The following is a 22,538-nucleotide window of genomic DNA, read 5'->3' as shown; positions in this document are numbered from 1 at the left end:
AGGACAGTATTTCCAGGTAGTGCTGCAGATTGTGCTATGTTTGGTGATGTAGTGATTCTGGGGGAACAGACAACAAAGAGGGGTATGGCCACAGTCCTTGGCTATAAAGGTCCAGACATTGCCCTTAGACATACAGGTCTAGGATCAGTTAACCATCCACTGGCTCCACAAATCCTACTCATATCCATGAGGAAGGGAAACACAAAACGTACCATATATCAGTCTGTAGTTTCCTACCATAGACACTGTATGAACAATAACAGTATTTAAAAATATATATATACAAGATTAAATCAATATCATAAATGAGCAGCATTAATACAACATTGATGAAAATTGATATTGAACAAATGCAAGTACACATTTTATTGGAGTATACATTTCTTTATGTCAATAACATCTGTCAGACTATTTTCCAGACATTCCTAAAACAAACGACCAGGAATTCCTGTTTATAATGAAGTGAATACATCAAGAGACTCTGAACAGCAGACCATGGGTTTTAAACTACTCTGTAGTGTTAGGTCAAATCAAACTTATTTTTACATAGAACATTTTACAAAGGTAAATTCATGACATCTATTTATCTGAAACCCAGAGAATGAATGATCCAGAGTTGCTTTGCTTTTCCAAAGTGTTGTCCATCTTCAGACAAGAGGTCTTTGTCCTAATTCGTTTCCTCCTTGATTTTTCATTCTGTTTTCTTTACTTGTTTCTTTATTTGTGAACGTTCTCTCCTGTGTGAGTCAGTATGTGCAAGTTCAGGTTCCCCTTCCGATTGAAGCTTTTCCCACAGTCACCACAGCTAAATGGTTTCTCTCCGGTGTGAGTCAGTACATGCCTCCTTAGGTCCCCCTTCTGAATGAAACTTTTCCCACAGTCACCACAGCTAAATGGTTTCTCTCCTGTGTGAGTCCTTATATGTTCAGTTAGGTGTCCCTTCTGATTGAAACTCTTACCACAGTCTCCACAGCTAAATGGTTTCTCTCCTGTGTGAATCCTCATATGTCTGGACAGATCTCCTTTGAGTTTGAAGGTCTTTCCACAAAAGGGGCAGGTGGAGGGTTTCTCCACATGACAGAGTCTAACATGGGCCTTCAATTTACAGGTGGAGTTGTAGCGTTTTTGGCAGAGGTGGCATTCGCTGGGTCTCTTCTTAGCGAGAGTCACATGCCCCTGCAGGTCAGCTTTCAGAGCAAACGTTTCACCACAGTCACAGCAATGGTGAGTTTTTCTAGACGTGGTGCTGGGTTTGGAACAGTGTTCCCCCATTGATGGGTTGGGATCCAATGGTGGGCTGCTGTCAAGTCCTACTGGGTCACTGCTTACAGCTGAGCTGTGGCTGTAGGTATTGTTTTGATTATTTGGAGGGTCACAGGGAATGTCAAGACTCTTCAGGTGGGTAACAGTGACAAAAGGTGTGAGATTCACTGGTTTAGTGGCACTGTCTCTGTTCTCCACAGTCTGGGTTTGGGGAAGAGTCAAGGAATGAAGAGGGTTATCCTGATCACAATCACTTTTCAAATAAAGATGAGGTAATTTGAACTCGATGATATCAGCCTCCTGCCCTTGAAGCTGCTCTTCCTCCTTACTGGCCTTGAGTTCCTGATGTTCTTGTTTAATCTGTGTGGGCTCTGGGTCCTCCTGCCCCAGACTGGGCCTCCACTCCTGCTCAAAGTGTTGCTGCTCAAGGGGAACATTCTCTTCAGAAACAGCGAGAGAGAGCTGCAAGGAGTCTGGAGGGAAGGTGCAGAGGTTATTTGTATACCACAGAATGAAATAGAACTGAATGATACATCTCTATGATATATAGATCTACAGCCTTTAGACATAGCTGAGTGCACATACCAAGCAAAATGCTATTTCAATAAGTTTTTCATGACAGACAACTTTTAAATCATGCACAGTAAAAAATACATACAAAACTGTTCTATAAAGGCTCGCTAATGCTAAAGCAGGCCATTGGATTCCATGAAAAGGTGGCGCCTAGTGTTTGGGTGAGTAGCTGCCGAAAGGGTTGTGGAATCCAATGGGCTGGTTTAGCATTAGCAAGCAGCATTTCAATCTTCTAATTATATCATTATCAACGACACCTTCCATCCCTGGATTGAGGTACATTTTTCAAGCTATATCCCTGATTTGTCACTGCAGTGCAAACATTATGGGCAAGCTGTGTTTCGACTTGAAAGAAAAGATACTGAACATCAAGTCGAGTTTTAACTAGATATGTATACTGCCCTACAAAGGCAAAGAGGACTAACTACACAAACAGTGAAACTGAGAAAAATGCCTGGAGTTTTTTTGCTACCAGGCCAAATATGGTGTAGGTAGATACAGTCCCTTAATTAAGTATTCACACCCCTTGACTTTTTACAAATTTTATGTTACAGCCTGAATTGTAAATGGATTAAATAAATAAGAATCTCACCCACCTACACACAATAACCCATAATGACAAAGTGAAAACATGTTTAGACATTATTTATTAAAAATGAAATCTCATTTACATAAGTATTCACACCCGAGTCAATACTTTGTAGAAGCTCTTTTGGCAGCGATTACAGCTTTGAGTCGTCTTGGGTATGTGTCAGAACATTCTATATCAGCTTTGGATTTGTGAATTTTCTCCCATTCTTCCTTGCAGATAGTCTCAAGCTCTGTTAAATTAGATATGGAGTGGCAGTGAACAGCAATCTTCAAGTCTTTCCACAGAATTTCAATGGGATTCAAGTTTGAGCTTTGGCTGGGCCACTCAATTACTTTTACATTTTTATTCTGAATCCATTACAGAAATGCTTTGGCTGTATGATTTGGGTCATTGTCCTATTGGAATGTAAATCTTGGCCCCCAGTCAAAGGTCATTTGCACGCTGAAGCATGTTCTCATCTAGTATTTGCCTGTATTTGGCTCCATTCACTGTTCCCTCTATCCACACCAGTCTCCCAGTCCCTTTTACTGAAAAGCATCCCCAAAGCATGATGCTGCCATCACCATGCCTCACGGTAGGGTTGGTGTTAGACAGGTGATGAGCTGTGCCTGGTTTCCTCCAGACATAGTGCTTTGCATTTAGGCCAAAGAGTAACAATTCTGCCTGATCAAACCACAGAATATTTTGCCTTATGCTCTCAGGAGTGGCGTCCTTCTGGCCACCCTCTCATAAAGCCCAGATTGGTGAAGTGCAATAGAGACTGTTGTCCTTCTGGCAGGTTCTCCTATCTTTGCCAAGGAACTCTGTAGTTCTATCAGGGTGGTTACTGGGATCTTGGTCACCTCTCTGACCAAGGTCCTTCTTGCCCAGTTTGGTCAGACGGCCAGCTCTAGGCAGAGTCTGGGTAGTTCCATCTTTTTTCAATTTCCCAATGGAGACCACTATGCGCTTGGAAATTTTCAACACCCTAGAAATTGTTTTATACCCTTCGCCAGCTATATGCCTCATCACATCTCAGCACTCTACAGACAGTTCCTTGGACTTCATGGTAGTTTCTGCTCTGACATACACTGTCAACTGTGGTACCTTATATAGACAGGTGTGTTTCTTTCTTAATCACGTCCAAACAATTTAATTGGCCACAGGTGCACTCCAATCAAGTTGTAGTTGTAGCGCAAGAATGATCAAAGGAAATTGGATGCACCTGAGCTCAAATTTGGAGCATCATAGTAAAGGGGTGTGAATACCTCAATAAATTGGCAAAAATGTGTAAAAACATGTTTTCACTTTGTCATTATGGGGTATTGTGTGTAGATGGGTGAGAATATATCAATAATCTCTGAAGGCACTGTATGTTTGGGGCAAATCCATCACATCACCGAGTACCACTCTTCATACATTATTTTCAAGGATGGTGGTGGCTGCATCATGTTATGGATATGCTCTTCTTCAGCAAGGACTAGGGAGTTTTTTTTATGATAAAAATAAATGAACAGCTGAGCACAGGCAAAATCCTAGAGGAAAACCTGCTTCAGTCTGCCTTCTAAAGACAAATTCACCTTTAACCTAAAACTCAAGGCCAAATATACACTGGAGTTGCTAACCAAGTTGACATTGAATGTTCCTGAGTGGCCTAGTTACAGTTTTGACTTAAACCAGCTATGACAAGACTTGAAAATGGCCATCTAGCGATGATCAACAACCAACTTGACAGAGCTTGAGGAGTTTTAAAAAGTATAACGAGCAAATAATATTGTACAATCCAGGTGTTTACCAAAAAAAGACTCAGCTGTAATCGCTGCCAAAGGTGATTCTAACATGTATTAACTCAGGGGGTTGAATACTTATCTAATGAAGATATATTAGTTCCATTTTTATCTTTTAAAAAAATGTTAGAATTTTTCATCCACTGTAGATCTTTGAAAAATTACAATTATATTAATTTGAATCCCAATTTGTAACAAGAAAATGTGTAAAAAGTCAAGGGGTGTGAATACTTTCTGAAGGCAATGTAAGTGGTAATGCATTGATGGATTATCTTATTATGAATTCATTTTTTCTGCAGATCAACCCTGACCACTGATCTGACCCCTATGCTGATACTGCAGTCTGCCTTTTGTATGACCTTAAACAACTGTATGGGTAATGCAAAAGCAAGGTGCAGTATCTACAATCTAAATGGGTTGAACCAACTTTTTTGTTGTTTTTCTTTTTGATGGAAAGAGTTTGAGAGCTCTAACTAAACTCACACATTTTTTATAGACTAGGCTAATATACATTTTGGGAATAAATCTTTGGATACCAACTAAATTCATGACAAACAAACAGTCAGTGAGTCATGATGGGATTCATGTCAACATGTATGTAAACTCAGCAAAAAAAGAAACATCCTCTCACTGTCAACTGCGTTTATTTTCAGCAAACTTAACATGTGTAAATATTTGTATGAACATAAAAAGATTCAACAACAGACATAAACTGAACAAGTTCCACAGACATGTGACTATCAGACATGGAATGTGTCGCTGAACAAAGGGGGGGGGGGGGTCAAAATAAAAAGTAACCATCAGTATCTGGTGTGGCCACCAGCTGCATTAAGTACTGCAGTGTATCTCCTCCTCATGGACTGCACCAGACTTGCCAGTTCTTGCTGTGAGATGTTATCCCTCTCTTCCACTAAGGCACCTGCAAGTTCCCGGACATTTCTGGGGGGAATGGGCCTAGCCCTCACCCTCCGATCCAACAGGTCCCAGACGTGCCATTGAGATCCGGGCTATTCGCTGGCCATGGCAGAACACTGACATTCCTGTCTTGCAGGAAATCACGCACAGAACGAGCAGTATGGCTGTTGGCATTGTCATGCTGGAGGGTCATGTCAGGATCAGCCTGCAGGAAGGGTACCACATGAGGGAGGAGAATGTCTTCCCTGCAACGCACAGCGTTGAGATTGCCTGCAATGACAACAAGCTCAGTTCGATGATGCTATGACACACCGCCCCAGACCATGACGGACCTCCACCTCCAAATCGATCGCGCTCCAGAGTATAGGCCTCGTTGTAACGCTCATTCCTTCGACGATAAACTCAAATCATACCATCACCCCTGGTGAGACAAAACCGCGACTCGTCAGTAAAGAGCACTTCTTGCCAGTCCTGTCTGGTCCAGCGACGGTAGGTTTGTGCCCATAGGCGACGTTGTTGCCGGTGATGTCTGGTGAGGACCTGCCTTACAACAGGCCTACAAGCCCTAAGTCAAGCCTCTCTCAGCCTATTGCGGACAGTCTGAGCACTGATGGAGGGATTGTGCGTTCCTGGTGTAACTCGGGCAGTTGTTGTTGCCATCCTGTACCTGTCCCGCAGGTGTGATGTTCGGATGTACCGATCCTGTGCAGGTGTTGTTACACGTGGTCTGCCACTGCGAGGGCGATCAGCTGTTCGTCCCGTCTCCCTGTAGCGCTGTCATAGGCGTCTCACAGTACGGACATTGCAATTTATTGCCCTGGTCACATCTGCAGTCCTCATGCCTCCTTGCAGCATGCCTAAGGCACGTTCACACAGATGAGCAGGGACCCTGGGCATCTTTCTTGTGGTGTTTTCATAGTCAGTAGAAAAGCCTCTTTAGTGTCCTAAGTTTTCATAACTGTGATCTTAATTGTCTACCCTCTGTAAGCTGTTAGTGTCGTAATGACCTTCCACAGGTGCATGTTCATGAATTGTTTATGGTTCATTGAACAAGCATGGGAAACAGTGTTTAAACCCTTTACAATGAAGATCTGTGAAGTTATTTGGATTTTTACGAATGATCTTTGAAAGACAGTTTCTTTTTTTGCTGAGTTTACATTCCAACTGTATTTAACGGTTTTATGTTGTTATGTTTTCACGTTTTGAATGTTCTATTTAAGTAACCCTCAATACTTTTTTCACCATAAGAAATATTTCATCACGGAGAATGTTTACTTAATAAATATTTCACATTGTATAACTATCATTATAACTCTTGTCATTTGCTTTATCTTAGCTAGCTCTTACATATTTTGTTTTATCTTTCTTACCATTTATGGGTATTTGCAGTTCTATCGTAATTGTTGCGCAGGACTGTGGTATGTTTATTCTGGTGATAACTGGATCACTGCCAATATTATGGTGTGTGCGTGATTATGATCAGGATGGCCTGAACTCGGAGCCCGGTAGAATAGCAAGGCAAACCACAGTAACTGCAGTAGGGATGTTAATAAAAGTTTACCATTAGTCACTGAAAATACATTTGACCGTCATGCTTATCAGTCTATCGGTTAACTTGCATAATTCTGTGGAATTAAATTGGTGTCCGAATTTCACAAAATCGGTCTAAAAACAGGCACAGTGTCTTGGTCGACGGGAATTGTTATTTAGCCGAAAATATTAATGTACAGTGAGTTAGAGTTAAAAAGTCGCTTTCTTATGTCAACTAATGGCTGTCAGTGAGCCGAGACTAGTTGCTAGGCAGGCTACAGGGAGCAGTGGGCAAGAGGTGCAAAAAAGCAGCTAACTAAGCAAAACGTTTCACAGCCTTTCTCTCATGTTCTACTGGTTTTTATATCAACTTTCTTTCGTTGTCAAGATGACAAAGTCACAATCCTAGTCCTAGTTGTTACATATTTACATTTTCCTCCAAATTTCTAATGAAAATGTTAATCTCGGTCACATGAATCTGTTCTTATCAGGTGCGTCTTTTAGAAGAGTGTTTTCCCGCAAATTGCATTTTGGCAAATGTTTGAAAATGATGTATTCCATTCTCTGCTTCATTACAGTAGTTGCATGTTCAATAATATGAGAGGATAGGCTTGCTATTGTCGCATGTTTTTTAAGCTCTTAGTGAAAAATCTCCGTTCCTTTACTTGGATTTTGTAGGTCATCATCTAAATTTAAAAAAAACAAGGCAAAGAGCAGTAAGTGAAGTTACTGCACTCTGAACCAATAGTGTGTGATTGCGGAGCACAATTCGTAGGGTTCCTGCATGTGGTTCCCATTGGTTCCTTCATGAACGCCCCCCCAAAGCGTCCCATTGGTTTCTGCATGAACGTCATCTTCTGTGGCGTTTACATCCAACTTTATGGTGCATTACCGCCACAAACTGTACTGCTCCCGCCTGTGTACCAGAGTCCTAGCTTAAAGAGAGATTGCCTTTAAAAGCAAGGAATCACGTTGAAAACGATGAGTCCAAAACAGCTAGTGTAAATAGGATAATTTTAGTCATAAAGTCAGTCTGGTCTAAAACTGAGTTTGGAACATCCGTGCGTCACAACGGGATAAATGAACGTTGGGTTTATATTTGGCGACGTACATTTTCCCACTAACATGGGATGAACAGCTGCGGTGATTGCGCTCTATCCAATAGTAGACAGTGAGACAGACCTGCCCCGCTGCCCGACTTTGTTTACCTACATAAGACAAAACGTCGCACATTTTTTTAACTTGAGAAATACTGCCCAAACACCTTACCTAGATGTAAAACATCCTCTGCAAAAACATCAACATTTATTACAGATTTCTTTAGTTATCTTAGATTCATTCTGGGGATTTTGAAGTAGTGAAATAGGCTTTCGAGTCTAGAGTGTCTCATGAGGGACAAACATCATTAACCAAACGTGGAATCAGTCAGGAAGAACACCTCCAAGAGCAACACATCAGTGGCACTTAAAAAATGGCCAATAGAAGTATAAAGAGGGGTTCCTGTTGCATCCTCCCATGACATTCCATTGTTTACAGTTTGTTGTGGAAGTGTCTGGTACCCTGGCGTCCCTGATCAACCAAATCTAAACTATTTGGTTTCACCCCAAAAACTTTTACAGTCAACAGAGGCATTTAACAATAATTACAATTTGATGTGTTGAATGTGTCCTTCGCTAACAAATATGCGTTTAAAACAGCTTTTTATCCAGCGCCTGTAGAAGTGGGAGATTACATTGTAATTTACTCTCGCGTGACTGTTTGGTCTAGAATGGGATACCCAAGATACACTTTTTTTTTAAACGGAAGAGCACATTCAATACGTCTAATAGTCAGTATTGTTCGTAGATATACTAAATATGCTTCTTGACTGGAAACCTTTATGGTGAATCCGAATTGTTTAGATTTGGTTTATCAAGGACGCCTGGCTATGGAAGCGTCTGTAAACAACGGCGTTGCAGGAACGAAGCAAGATTCCTACAGATGCAGAAACGCCCCGAAATGCGGGACGCAATTGCACCCTTCCCTGAACAACTAACGTTAGTTATTGCAAATTGGAAATTCCAGTTTCTCTTAAACAGAAAATAATTTAACCAGGACACTTTGTAACAAGATAAAACATATACTACAAAGCTTGATTTGGGTCTCAACAAAATGTTGACCAAAAGTGTAGTTACTGCTGTTTGCAATTGTACGGCAGAATAGATCTAAATGATACGAGCTATTTTACATTGTTTTATGTCCGGTGTTATCCGCAGTAGTCTCCGTAGACGACAATTCTCCTCCTGGTATTCCGTTACCGTTTTCTCAACTGCTCCGAAAATCTCCACAGCAGCCGCCGTTAAACGTTCATTCAAAAACACATGCAACAACTGTAATTTAGACATTTTCAGTCGACAGGGTTGTATTTTCAGCAAGTATTCCCTTCGTTCACAAGGAAAGAATGGTTGCCACAAACAAAACAAACCCGCTCCCCGTTTTACTTCCGTATTGTCTTCTTCTGTTTGTATCAGTGGGTGGGGAACCCATAAAAACATCACAGCCCCCCCATGTGGATGGAGTTTCACTACAGCCCTGTGATGATGGAAATAGATAATTAATGTGGGGAAGTTTCAATTAGTAAAAGGGTGATCTTGGATGATCATTTCTTGCATGAACTGAAAGACAACACATTGTAATACAGGTGACTCCTGACAGCTGCAACGGCTTGGGACTGATGTTTTTTATTTTTTTATTTAACCTTTATTTAACCAGGTAGGCAAATTGAGAACACGTTCTCATTTACAATTGCGACCTGGCCAAGATAAAGCAAAGCAGTTCGACACATACAACAACACATAGTTACACATGGAGTAAAAACAAACATATAGTCAATAATACAGTGAAAAAAAATAAGTCTATATACAATGTGAGCAAGTGAGGTGAGATAAGGGAGGTGAAGGCAAACAGATATATGTATAAATAAATAAAAATATAAAAAGGCCATGGAGGCGAAGTGAGTACAACACAGCAAGTAAAATAAAAACTAAAAAAACACTGGAATGGTTGGTTTGCATTGGAAGAAAGTGCAAAGTAGAGACAGAAATAATGGGGTGCAAAGGAGCAAAATAAATTAATAAATAAATACAGTAGGTAAAGAGGTAGTTGTTTGGGCTAAATTGTAGATGGGTTATGTACAGGTGCAGTAATCTATGAGAAATCTATGTGAAAGCGTGCATTAAACCAGAGAATGCAGTTATTAAATGCTATGACCTCGCATTTTTTTTTCAAACTCACCTGTTTTGTATTCTAGGGACTTTAGTGAGTAGACTGGTACATGGTTTTATGAACATACAATCATTATTTGTTCTGTACAGTGCAATATTTGTTCCATATGGTGTCCAGGGGCCATACACAAATCTATTTGACCACAGTAAAAGTCCAGCAACAGTTGCTATGACCTAGCTATTTGTTCAATTTACATGTGTTGTATTCTAGGGACTCTACGGTGTAGATTGCACCATGTTTTTTTGGTGACACAATCAATATTTTTTTCTGTACAGTGCAATATTTGTACCGTATAGTGTCCATTAAGCTATTTGACCACAGTAAAAGTCCAGAAACACTTGCTATGATCTAGCTTTATTTTTGTTCAAACTCACCTGTCAAGCCATCAAGAGGATTGTGACCTAGTGTGAGAGAGGTGGCAGGAAGCCTCTCAGCCTGCCTTGGTTTGTTTTGTATTACCGCTTTGGCATGCCTTTTTGTATTTTTTTCCTTTTTGTATATATTTATGTTTTGGCACCATCTGAATAAATAATCATCTGTTTGGACTGGCCTAACATGGGAGTCCTGGCTGAGCTATCCCTGGACATAAGGTAAGGTTGCTGGCTCCCAGGAACATACTGTACATTCATCACCTAGTCGCATACGCGTTTACCCCTAGATATAACGAGTGGAGCCAAATCATCAGTAGGCTAGATATTGGTTTCGTAACATCCCATTCACTTTTCACACAGGAAGCAGTGAATATGAACTCTGTGATATCTACCTCCAGCCATTGAAGCTGCTCTTTCTCCTGACTGGGTTCCTCCTGTTCCTCTTTAATATGTGTGGGCTCTGGGTCCAAAGACAGAGTGAGGTGATCAGCTGTGGAGTCTGTTTGGAGCAGTTAGTGGAGCTGCTGTTATAAAACAGGTTACATTAGGACTCTGCAAGGACACCGACAGAGAAGATATGTACTCAGCAGAGAGTAGAACTAAGAGCTGGAAAACTGTGATAGATAAAAAGATAGAAAGCAGTATCAGTGCAGTGGAGCTACCAATGGAGTGGACTCAGCTGCCTCCATGCACAGGACTGCAGAGCTAGATATTCGTATATCTGTCTCCTCCACAGGCGCCTCATTTATAACTGTTACGTAAATGTCACACTCAATTCCTGTGTGTGCCATTTATGAAAAGTCTGCACATGTACAATAATATTGAGATTGATACCTATCCTAAAACTGCAGGCATGAATCAGCATTAAAACCGCACCTGGAAAATGTCTTCCATTCACCTTTAATGGTGTCAATAATGCACTTTATTTGCTGTATAATTTGGAACTATTAGTAATTGGGCTAAGGCAGTATCTTAAAGAAAGCACAATGGTAATTTTGATCACATTTCTGTAGAGGTGGGCAGAAGGTTTTAATATTTTGCAGTGACTTCATCTAAAACATACATGCTGTTTATAGCAAATGCCTGTCTATGCATTCTGCAAGATTGATTGTATATTCAAAATCATTTAAAAGTAGGCTAAATGCTACAGCCCACACTTCTATGCAAAATATATATTTTTTTCAATATTTAGTTAATCAAGAGATTATTGGGTTTACACTGTTGAAGTCAGAAGTTTACATACACCTTAGCCAAATACTGACAATTCCTGACATTTAATCCGAGTAAAAATTCCCTGTCTTAGGTCAGTTAGGATCACCACTTTATTTTAAGAATGTCAAATGTCAGAATAATAGTAGAGAGAATGATTTATTTCAGCTTTTATTTCTTTCATCACATTCCCAGTGGGTCAGAAGTTTACATACACTCAATTTGTATTTGGTAGCATTGCCTTTAAATTGTTTAACTTGGGTCAAACGTATCGGGTAGCCTTCCACAAGCTTCCCACAATAAGTTGGGTGAATTTTGGCCCATTCCTCCTGACAGAGTTGGTGTAACTAAGTCAGGTTTGTAGGCCTCCTTGCTCGCACATGCTTTTTCAGTTCTGCCCACACATTTTCTATGGGATTGAGGTCAGGGCTTTGTGATGGCCACTCCAATACCTTGACTTTGTTGTCCTTAAGCCATTTTGCCACAACTTTGGAAGTATGCTTGGGGTCATTGTCCATTTGGAAGACCCATTTGCGACCAAGCTTTAAGTTCTTGACTGATGTCTTGAGATGCTGCTTCAATATATCCACATAATTTTCCTGCCTCATGATGCCATCTATTTTGTGAAGTGCACCAGTCCCTCCTGCAGCAAAGGACCCCCACAACATGATGCTGCTTCACGGTTGGGATGGTGTTCTTCAGCTTGCAAGCCTCCCCCTTTTTCCTCCAAACATAACAATGGTCATTATAGCCAAACAGTTCTATTTTTGTTTCATCAGACCAGAGGACCTTTCTCCAAAAAGTACGATCTTTGTCCCCATGTGCACTTGCAAACTGTAGTCTGGCTTTTTTATGGCGGTTTTGGAGCAGTGGCTTCTTCCTTGCTGAGTGGAATTTCAGGTTATGTCGATATAGGACTCGTTTTACTGTGGCTATAGATACTTTGTACCTGTTTCCTCCAGCATCTTCGCAAGGTCCTTTGTTCTGGGATTGATTTGCACTTTTCACACCAAAGTACGTTCATCTCTAGGAGACAGAACGCGTCTCCTTCCTGAGCGGTATGATGGCTGCGTGGACCCATGGTGTTTATACCTGCGTACTATTGTTTGTACAGATGAACGTGGTACCTTCAGGCGTTTTGAAATTGCTCCCAAGGATGAACCAGACTTGTGGAGGTCTACAATTTCTTTTCTGAGGTCTTGGCTGATTTCTTTTGATTGTCCCATGATGTCAAGCAAAGAGGCACTGAGTTTGAAGGTAGGCCTTGAAATACATCTACAGGTATACCTCCAATTGACTCAAATGATGTCAATTAGCCTATCAGAAGCTTCTAAAGCCATGACATAATTTTCTGGAATTTTCCAAGCTGTTTAAAGGCGCAGTCAACTTAGTGTATGTAAACTTCTGACCCACTGGAATTGTGATACAGTGAATTATAAGTGAAATAATCTGTCTGTAAACAATTGTTGGAAAAATTACTTGTGTCATGCACAAAGTAGATGTCCTAACCGACTTTCCAAAACTATAGTTTGTTAACAAGAAATTTGTGGAGTGGTTGAATAACGAGTTTTATTGACTCCAACCTAAGTGTATGTAAACTTCTGACTTCAACTGTATGTCCTGCCTTGCTTTACTCTCTGAGACTAAATAGGCAATGATGTCACTCTCCTATCGCACAGCAATACTGTAGCCTATAGGCTACTGTAAAATATTTAACATAAGCTACTGGTCAATTTACTGTGTTGGCAGAATGCTTTAATATTTTGCAGTAATTTATGCTGTATCTAGGAAAGAACTTTGTCTATTTCCGAAAGAGAAAACAATGGCAAATTGTTGTGGACCTGTCAGCAGAACGTTTGAATTCAACAATGACTTTTCCCCAGTGCTTAATTTGAGACTGATCTGGTACCTCTCTTGGCATGCATTTTTTTCTTGCACTTTTTGCAATGTACAAATTATAACAAAAGCGATCAAAGTGCCTCTTCCTTAATTCTCCTGGCCCCTCCAAAAAAAAACTAATGTGAAAAAATTGATTTTCATAGTTGATTTTGGTTGGGTCAGCTTGGGTTTATGGTTGGAACACTTTCTATTGTCTCTCTCCCTCAGCTCTAATAGACATAACTCTGCAACTCTCATCTCTCCAGCGTTGCACTTCATTTATTTCCTTATAGATTCATAGCCGTGCGAAGGGTTCTCGAGGAGCTGCAGCACCCCTGAATAAAAAAAAAAAAAGTTGTCCAAAGGTATAGAATTACTGCTGTCCAGAAAGAAATGAAATAATTCAGAATATCCTACTACATCACGAGGCCTATAATTTAGCCTCAGAGGATCAAAAGTTTATTTTAAAATAGCCTAGCTGTGGATTGATTGTGTGTAGCCCAATAACAAGACATAGACTACCGTCGGGAATGCGCGGCAAATCTGTCAGTGAACAGCACTCAGACAAAACAGGCCTTTTCACAATATTTCAAATATAATTGTGGAAAAACACAGGTTGGAAAGCAAATGGCTCCTGCTGAAAAGAAAAGACTAATCTGTCTGCTGTAGTCTACCAAAATATTTGATCAACTTCCAAATATTGTTTTACTAAGAAGCAGGGGCGCAACTTTGGTTTTAGAAGTGGGGGGCATAATATATATATATATATATATATATATATATATATATATATATATAATATATATAAATTGTCAGATAAACGCTCCGTTTAAACGGCGTCCACATGGTCCTAATGTCACGCCCTGAACTTAGTTATCTATGTTTTCTTTATTATTTTGGTTAGGTCAGGGTGTGACTAGGGTGGGTATGCTAGTTTTGTATTGTCTTGGGTTTTTGTAAGTCTAGGGTATGTAGGTCTAGGTGATGTGTAGGTTTATGTTGGCCTGATATGGTTCCCAATCAGAGGCAGCTGTTTATCGTTGTCTCTGATTGGGGATCATATTTAGGTAGCCATTTTCCCTTTTGTGTTCGTGGGTTCTTGTCTATGTGTAGTTGCCTGTTCAGCACTCATTTGTATAGCTTCACGGTTCATTTAGTTATTTTGTTAGTTTTGTTCAGTGTTCATTCTTATTAATAAAGAAGAATGTACGCATACCACGCTACGCCTTGGTCTCCACCTTTTGACGACCGTGACAGAAGAACCCACCATAAAAGGACCAAGCAGCGTGTTAAGGAGGGATGGACCTGGGAGGAGATTTTGGACGGAGTAGGACCCTGGACGCAGGCTGGGGAGTATCGCCTTCCGAGGGAGGAAATAGAGGCAGCTAAAGCGGAACGGCGATATTACGAGGAGAAATACCAACGAGGTAGGCCACAGAAACCCCAATAAGTTTTTTTGGGGGGGCACATGGAGCCAGTCAGGGAGTCGGATGAGGAGTTCGACGCACGATTCCGGAGAGAGGTGCTAGCATGGAGAGCGCTGCAGAGCGGGCGTGCTGGGGAGCGTGTGACTGGTCAGACACCGTGTTACGCAGTGAGGCACACTGTGTCTCCAGTTTGCATTCATAGCCTGGTGTGCTCTATTCCAGCTCTTCGCACTTGCCGGGCTCAAGTGAGCATCCAGCCAGGACGCATTGTGCCAGCTATACGCTCTAGATCTCCAGTGTGCCTCCACAGTCCAGGACGTCCTGTGCCTCCTCTCCGCACTCGCCCTGAGGTGCGTGTCCTCAGCCCGGTACCACCAGTTCCGGCACCACGCATCAGGCCTCCAGTGCGCTTCCGCAGTCCAGTACGGCCTGTGCCTCTTCCTCGCACTCGCCCTGAGGTGCGTGTTCTCAGCCCGGTACCACCAGTTCCGGCACCACGCATCAGGCCTCCAGTGTGCTTCCAGAGTCCAGTACGGCCTGTGCCTATTCCCCGCACTCGCCCTGAGGTGCGTGTCCTCAGCCCGGTACCACCAGTTCCGGCACCACGCATCAGGCCTCCAGTGCGCTTCCACAGTCCAGTACGGCCTGTGCCTCTTCCCCGCACTCGCCCTGAGGTGCGTGTCCTCAACCACCAGTTCCGGCACCACGCATCAGGCTTCCAGTGCGCTTCCATAGTCCAGAGCTTCCGGCGACAGTACCCAGTCCAGAGCTTCCGGCGACAGTACACAGTCCAGAGCTTCCGGCAACAGTACCCAGTCCAGAGCTTCCGGCGACAGTACCCAGTCCAGAGCTTCCGGCGACAGTACCCAGTCCAGAGCTTCCGGCGACGTTTCACAGTCCGGAACCTCCAACGACGGGCCACAGTCCGGAACCTCCAACGACGGGCCACAGTCCGGAACCTCCAACGACGGGCCACAGTCCGGAACCTCCAACGACGGGCAACAGTCCGGGGCCTCCAGCGATGATCTCCAGTCCGGGGCCTCCAGCGACGATCTCCAGTCCGGAGCCTCCAGCGACGATCCCCAGTCCGGAGCCTCCAGCGACGATCCCCAGTCCGGAGCCTCCGGCGATGATCCACGGTCCGGATCTACAAAGGCGGAGGGATCAGTGTAAAGAGGGGGGGCGGCGTCCAGAACCAGATCCGCCACCGATGGTAGATGCCCACCCGGACCCTCCCCTATAAGTTCAGGTTTGCGGTCGGGAGTCCGCACCTTTGGGGGGGGGGGGGGGGTACTGTCACGCCCTGAACTTAGTTATCTATGTTTTCTTTATTATTTTGGTTAGGTCAGGGTGTGACTAGGGTGGGTATGCTGGTTTTGTATTGTCTCGGGTTTTTGTAAGTCTATGGTATGTAGGTCTAGGTGATGTGTAGGTTTATGGTGGCCTGATATGGTTCCCAATCAAAGGCAGCTGTTTATCGTTGTCTCTGATTGGGGATCATATTTAGGTAGCCATTTTCCCTTTTGTGTTCGTGGGTTCTTGTCTATGTGTAGTTGCCTGTTCAGCACTCATTTGTATAGCTTTGTATAGGTTCATTTAGTTATTTTGTTAGTTTCGTTCAGTGTTCATTCTTATTAATAAAGAAGAATGTACGCATACGACGCTACGCCTTGGTCTCCACCTTTTGACGACCGTGACACCTAAAGCACACCGTTGCCTCGTTTTGTATCACATTCCAATGATAAAACTGGCGGGAACAAAAATGCAATTTCAGAGGGTGGGGGGGACATGTCCCTCCATGTTCTCAGCGAAAGTTGTGCCACCTTTTCTGGCCATGATGGGTTCATATTCCCGAAGTAGCCATACAACAAATTAGCACGCATACGCATCTCTCATTTAATTGGACCTATACTCTCTTGGGTTCTCTCTGTTAGCTGTGTTGCCTGGGTCAGCTGTAATATTCTCATAGGTATCAGCAGCTCCAGGGCCTGGCAGAAGAGTTGCATAGCCTATATATAATCTAGTCTCGGTAGCAGTCTTTTTCATGAACGTTCCACTCCTTGCCACTGCTGTCATTTGCCAAAGACAGTGGCCTTTGGCAATCTCAATGTTCAATATGCATAGCGCGGGAAGTAGGGGCGCAGAAAAAAAAACAAAGAAAAAAATAAAATAATAATAATTAGTCCTTTATTACTCCGGTATGAGTGGGAAAAAATACTCTTCAGACCAAAATTCCACCTCAATCCCAGCTTCAGTTGCATTGCATTAAGGACTCGAAAGAAACACGAAATTGTCAGATGCTGTCATTCCTCACACATATGATGATCATCCTGATTTTCTTAAATTTAAAGAATGTTGTTATAATAATTTCCATTATATTATGGAATCCAGACACGCTACTTTAGGAAACTTTCTGAATGGACATAAAGAGAATTAGCTAATTACACACACACACACACACACACACACACACACACACACACACACACACACACACACACACACACACACACACAAACCCTAAAAGGACAGCTGGTGCACGATATCAGCTGGTGCACGATATCTAAGGAAGTCTTGAGGTTTTGCTCGCCTGAGGTAGAGTATCTCATGATAAGCTGTAGACCACACTATCTAACCAGGGGGTTTTCATCTGTATTTTTCGTAGTTGTCTACCTCCACAGACTGAGGGAGGCACTAAAACCGCACTCAATGAGCTGTATTCCGCCATAAGCAAAAATGAAAATGCTCACCCAGAGGCGGCGCTCCTAGTGGCCGGGGAATTTAATGCAGGGAAACTTAAATCGGTCTTAACAAATTTTTATCAGCAAAAACAAAACTCTGGACCACTTTTACCCCACACACAGAGATGCATACAAAGCTCTCCGACACCCTCCATTTGGCAAATCTGACCATAATTCTATCCTCCTGATTCCTGCTTACAAGCAAAAATGTAAGCAGGGAGCACCAGTGACTCGATCAATAAAAAAGTGGTCAGATGAAGCAGATGCTAAGCTACAGGACTGTTTTGCTAGCATAGACTGGAATATGTTCTGGGATTCCTCCAATGGCATTGAGGAGTACACCACATCAGTCATTGGCTTCATCAATAAGTGCATCGATGACATCGTCCACAGAGTGACCGTACGTGTATGTGTTTAGTTGGTCAGGGCGTGAGTTGGGGTGGGCATTCTATGTTTTGTGTTTCTATGTTTAGGTCAGGTGTAATTAGCCTTATATGGTTCTCAATCAGGGACAGGTGTTTGACGTTTCCTCTGATTGAGAACCATATAAAGGTAGGCTGTTCACACTGTTTGTTTGTGGGTGATTGTCTTCTGTGTCTGTGTATGTTGCACCACACGGGACTGTTTCGGTTTGTTCGTTCGTTTGTTGTAGTCTGTACCTGTTCGTGCGTTCTTCGTCATTTTGTAAGTTCTCATAGTTCAGGTCTGTCTACGTTTGTTATTTTGTAGTTTGTTTAAGTATTTTCGTGTTTTCGTCTTTACTTTAATAAACATCATTATGTCAAATTATCACGCTGCGCTTTGGTCCAATCCCTACTCCTCCTCTTCATCCGAAGAGGAGGAGGACAGCCGTTACAGTTTGGAGGAAAAAGGGGGATGCTCGCAAGCCGAAGAACACCATCCCAACCGTGAAGCACGGGGGTGGCAGCATCATGTTGTGTGGATGCTTTGCTGCAGGAGGGACTGGTGCATTTCACAAAATAGATGGCATCATGAGGAAAGGAAAATTATGTGGATATATTGAAGCAACATCTCAAGACATCAGTCAGGAAGTTAAAGCTTGGTCGCAAATGGGTCTTCCAGTGTATATAAACTTCTGACCCACTGGGAATGTGATGAAATAAATAAAAGCTGAAATAAATCTTTCTCTCTACTATTATTCTGACATTTCACATTCTTAAAATAAAGTGGTGATCCTAACTGACCTAAGACAGGGATTTTTTACTAGGATTAAATGTCTGGAACTGTGCTAAACTGAGTTTAAATGTATTTGGCTAAGGTGTATGTAAACTCCCAACTTCAACTGTACATATTACCTCAATTACCTTGACTAACCTGTGCCCCCGCACATTGACTCTATACCGGGACCCCCCTGTATATAGTCTCGCTATTGTTATTTTACTGCTGCTCTTTAGTTACTTGTTACTTTTATTTCTTATTCTTATTTTTTATTTTTTATTGAATTTTTGGTTAGGGGCTCGTAAGTAAGCATTTCACTGTATTACCCATGTTGTATTCGGTGCATGTGACTAATACAATTTTATTTTATTTTACCCACCAATCAAAGCCAACAGCGCATGTCAGACACACACAAATCACATTTCTCCTTTTCCTATAAACTTTTTCAAAACCTAGGCTCACCTTCAAATCTAGTCTGTAGTCCATCAGAAAGTAGTCCTAGGTTACATAATGTTAAACCTTTGTTCTAAGACTACAGGTGTCACTCAATCCAATCTAACTGACCTGTTTAACAAGCATGTAAGGCTACCTCTATTTTCGGGGGACCCCTCTCACCCCCTGTAACAGAAGTTCCAGCTGCTGTCCTCAGAGCATCAGTTCAGAGTGCCTAGCCTGAGGACCGCCAGAGCTCGTGGCTCCATTGTCATGAAGGCTATAGCTGCCATCAATGGCCTCTTCCTGTAGTTCTCGCTTGTTGCTGGTAGTGCAATGTGTATAGACCAACTGACTGGCCTACAGTTATGCACATATGTTTCTGTATGTATATATATAAAATAAATATTTACTGTATATTTTGTACATGTGTGACTCTATTTTGTAGGTTTTTTAATCTTCCCTTGTCGGTGGATATTTACTGTGTGCATGTTTTTTTATGTATGTAAACATATTTTTACATTACACAAGAATTGCCCTTCGGGGAGAATAAAGATGTATTGAATTTAATTACAGTAGATAGATAAATGTGTAGTGGCTTCCTTTCCTCTTTACCATAGCCACTGCCCTAGCCTGAAAGCGGGGTTGCTTCGTACGCGTACAGTCCACATTCAAGGTTTCCAAACGGCCAAAACATTAAATGAGATCCAGGGATATGGTGCAACAAAAAGGTTTATTCTTCTCATATCTAACCAAAAAAATTATTATCCAATCAACTTAAAGCATAGATTAATTGACATGGAAAATACATAATATGACCTGTTTGTATGTCTGTATGGTCAAAAGACTATACCGCTCCCGCGTCTAGCTAGGACTCCTCCCCCCAAAGGCCCAACTTCCTGCCTTTATCCTAACACACTTACCACAGTACAATGAATGGGCAAGAGGGGGGGCAAGAACTAAGTTAAACTAACAAAAAATGAATAGATCTCAATCAGGTAAATATAAATCATAAAGGTACGTACCTAATATTTCATCATATACATTTACACAAAAGTACATGGAGCTGCTAGTTATGTCTTTTATAGAAATATGTCCAAATTGGCTCTAACAATGTGTATTCCTGTCCCTGCCAAAGGTGTATGTGAAAGTCAGTACCCTATCTAGTGATGTGGTTGGTGGTGGCTCTATTCCTGTTTTCAGAGATTGTAGGAGAAAGTTACTTATAACTGCCCACAATGTCCTTATTTACACACACACACACACACACACACACACACACACACACACACACACACACACACACACACACACACACACACACACACACACACACACACACACACACACACACACACACACACACACACACACATCAAAGGATAACACAGTTTATGTATTCTGGAACGTCATAGTCTGATTTGGAGGCACAGTTTACATCCCCAATAAAGGCTTATTTTTCGTGCAATTTTGACCAGGGCAAGAGGGCTCCCTGCGGGTGTATGACCTGACCTGCTGTCTTTGTGTGGGCCAAACTTTCCCTATGCTGTTCATTGAATGTGATATATTCTGTGATATGGCTTCTAGCTTGTCTCATGCACTTCTGAAAGCAGCCAGTAGATGGAGATATAAACAATTCTTTGTCTAGGAAAAAAGTGGCAATGACATTTTACATTTTTTATTTTATTTTAACCTTTATTTAACTAGGCAAGTCAGTTAGGAACAAATTCTTATTTACAATGACGGCCTACACCGGCCAAACCCTAACCCGGACGACGCTGGACCAATTGTTCGCCGCCCTATGGGACTTAAAATCAAATCAAAGTTTATTTGTCACGTGCGCCGAATTCAACAGGTGTAGGTAGACCCTACAGTGAAATGCTTACTTACAGGCTCTACCCAATAGTCCAGAAAAGGTATTAGGTGAACAATAGGTAGGTAAAGAAATAAAACAACAGTAAAAAGACAGGCTATATACAGTAAGTAGCGAGGCAATAAAAGTAGCGAGGCTACATACAGACACCGGTTAGTCAGGCTGATTGAGGTAGTATGTACATGTAGATATGGTTAAAGTGACTATGCATATATGATGAACAGAGAGTAGCAGTAGCGTAAAAGAGTGGTTGGCGGGTGGTGGGTGGCGGGTGGCGGTACAAAATGCAGATAGCCCGGTTAGCCAATGTGCGGGAGCACTGGTTGGTCGGCCCAATTGAGGTAGTATGTACATGAATGTATAGTTAAAGTGACTATGCATATTTGATAAACAGAGAGTAGCAGCAGCGTAAAAAGAGGGGTTGGGGGGGGGGGGGCACACAATGCAAATAGTCCAGGTAGCCATTTGATTACCTGTTCAGGAGTCTTATGGCTTGGGGGTAAAAACTGTTGAGAAGCCTTTTTGTCCTAGACTTGGCACTCCGGTACCGCTTGCCATGCGGTAGTAGAGAGAACAGTCTATGACTGGGGTGGCTGGGGTCTTTGACAATTAATAGGGCCTTCCTCTGACACCGCCTGGTGCAGAGGTCCTGGATGGCAGGCAGCTTAGCCCCAGTGATGTACTGGGCCGTACGCACTACCCTCTGTAGTGCCTTGTGGTCATAGGCCGAGCAATTGCCGTACCAAGCAGGTACGCAAATCAACCGGCAATCACGTCTGGTTGTGATACAGCCTGGAACCGAACCAGGGTCTGTAGTGACGCCTCTAGACTGCTGCACCACTCGGGAGCCCCAGACATGTAGCCCAGTGGTTCTTTTTGGTTAATGTAGGCCTACCTCCAATCACATTATGTTCTGCCAGAAGTTTACTACACGCGATTTTACTATACCCGATTTTACTATACCCGATTTTACTATACGCGATTTTACTATACCCGATTTTACTATACCCCGATTTTACTATACCCGATTTTACCCTACCCGATGTTACTATACCCGATTGAGAAACACTGATGCAGACCTCTACATATCAGCCCCCTTCTCTCCAGTTAGGTCTCTCCAGTTAGTGCTGCAGACTTGAGCTATGTTTGGTAATGTAGTGATTCAAGGGAAACGGACAGAAAGTGGGGTATGTCCACAGTCCTGTGTCATAAACGTCCAGACAATGCTTTTATGAACACACAAGTGTAGCATCAGTTTACCCTCCACTGGCTCCACAAAACCTATTCATAACCATGAGGACAGTGAAACATAAAACTGACCTTAGATCAGTCTAGTGAGGCAGTCCAGTGACAGAGGCTGTGGTTGCCTACCATATTGATGAACACAACATAAAAACAGTTAAATATGTCCAATAATCTCCTCTCATTTAAATAAACACTGTACATCAATTTAGTGCTTGTGTTTTAACCTTGTGAGTGATGTCACTAGAGGGGAGGGTCACTTTCCAAAAATTGAGACCAGCAA

General features: G+C 42.3%; 1 protein-coding gene across 1 annotated transcript; it reads right to left on the bottom strand.

Moving 5' to 3' along the window:
• Positions 1–376: 376 nt before the first annotated feature.
• Positions 377–9,107, bottom strand: LOC120033060 (zinc finger protein 184-like). Its single transcript, XM_038979350.1, has 2 exons — positions 8,867–9,107; positions 377–1,736 (listed from the first exon to the last, which is right to left on the bottom strand). The coding sequence occupies exons 1-2, from the start codon at positions 9,021–9,023 to the stop codon at positions 718–720; spliced, it is 1,176 nt and encodes a 391-aa protein (XP_038835278.1). The 5' UTR covers positions 9,024–9,107; the 3' UTR covers positions 377–717.
• Positions 9,108–22,538: the final 13,431 nt, after the last annotated feature.

Source organism: Salvelinus namaycush, chromosome 39 (genome assembly GCF_016432855.1).
Source record: "Salvelinus namaycush isolate Seneca chromosome 39, SaNama_1.0, whole genome shotgun sequence".
NCBI lineage: Eukaryota > Metazoa > Chordata > Actinopteri > Salmoniformes > Salmonidae > Salvelinus > Salvelinus namaycush.
This window is presented reverse-complemented; position numbering and strand designations above follow the sequence as displayed.

Bases quoted from the DNA above. Each gene is read 5' to 3' on its own strand.
- LOC120033060 (XM_038979350.1), bottom strand. From the start codon at position 9,023: ATGTCTAAATTACAGTTGTTGCATGTGTTTTTGAATGAACGTTTAACG. The intron at 1,737-8,866 runs GTAAAATAGCTC...CCTTCCCTCCAG, and splicing joins AACACCGGACATAAAACAAT to ACTCCTTGCAGCTCTCTCTC.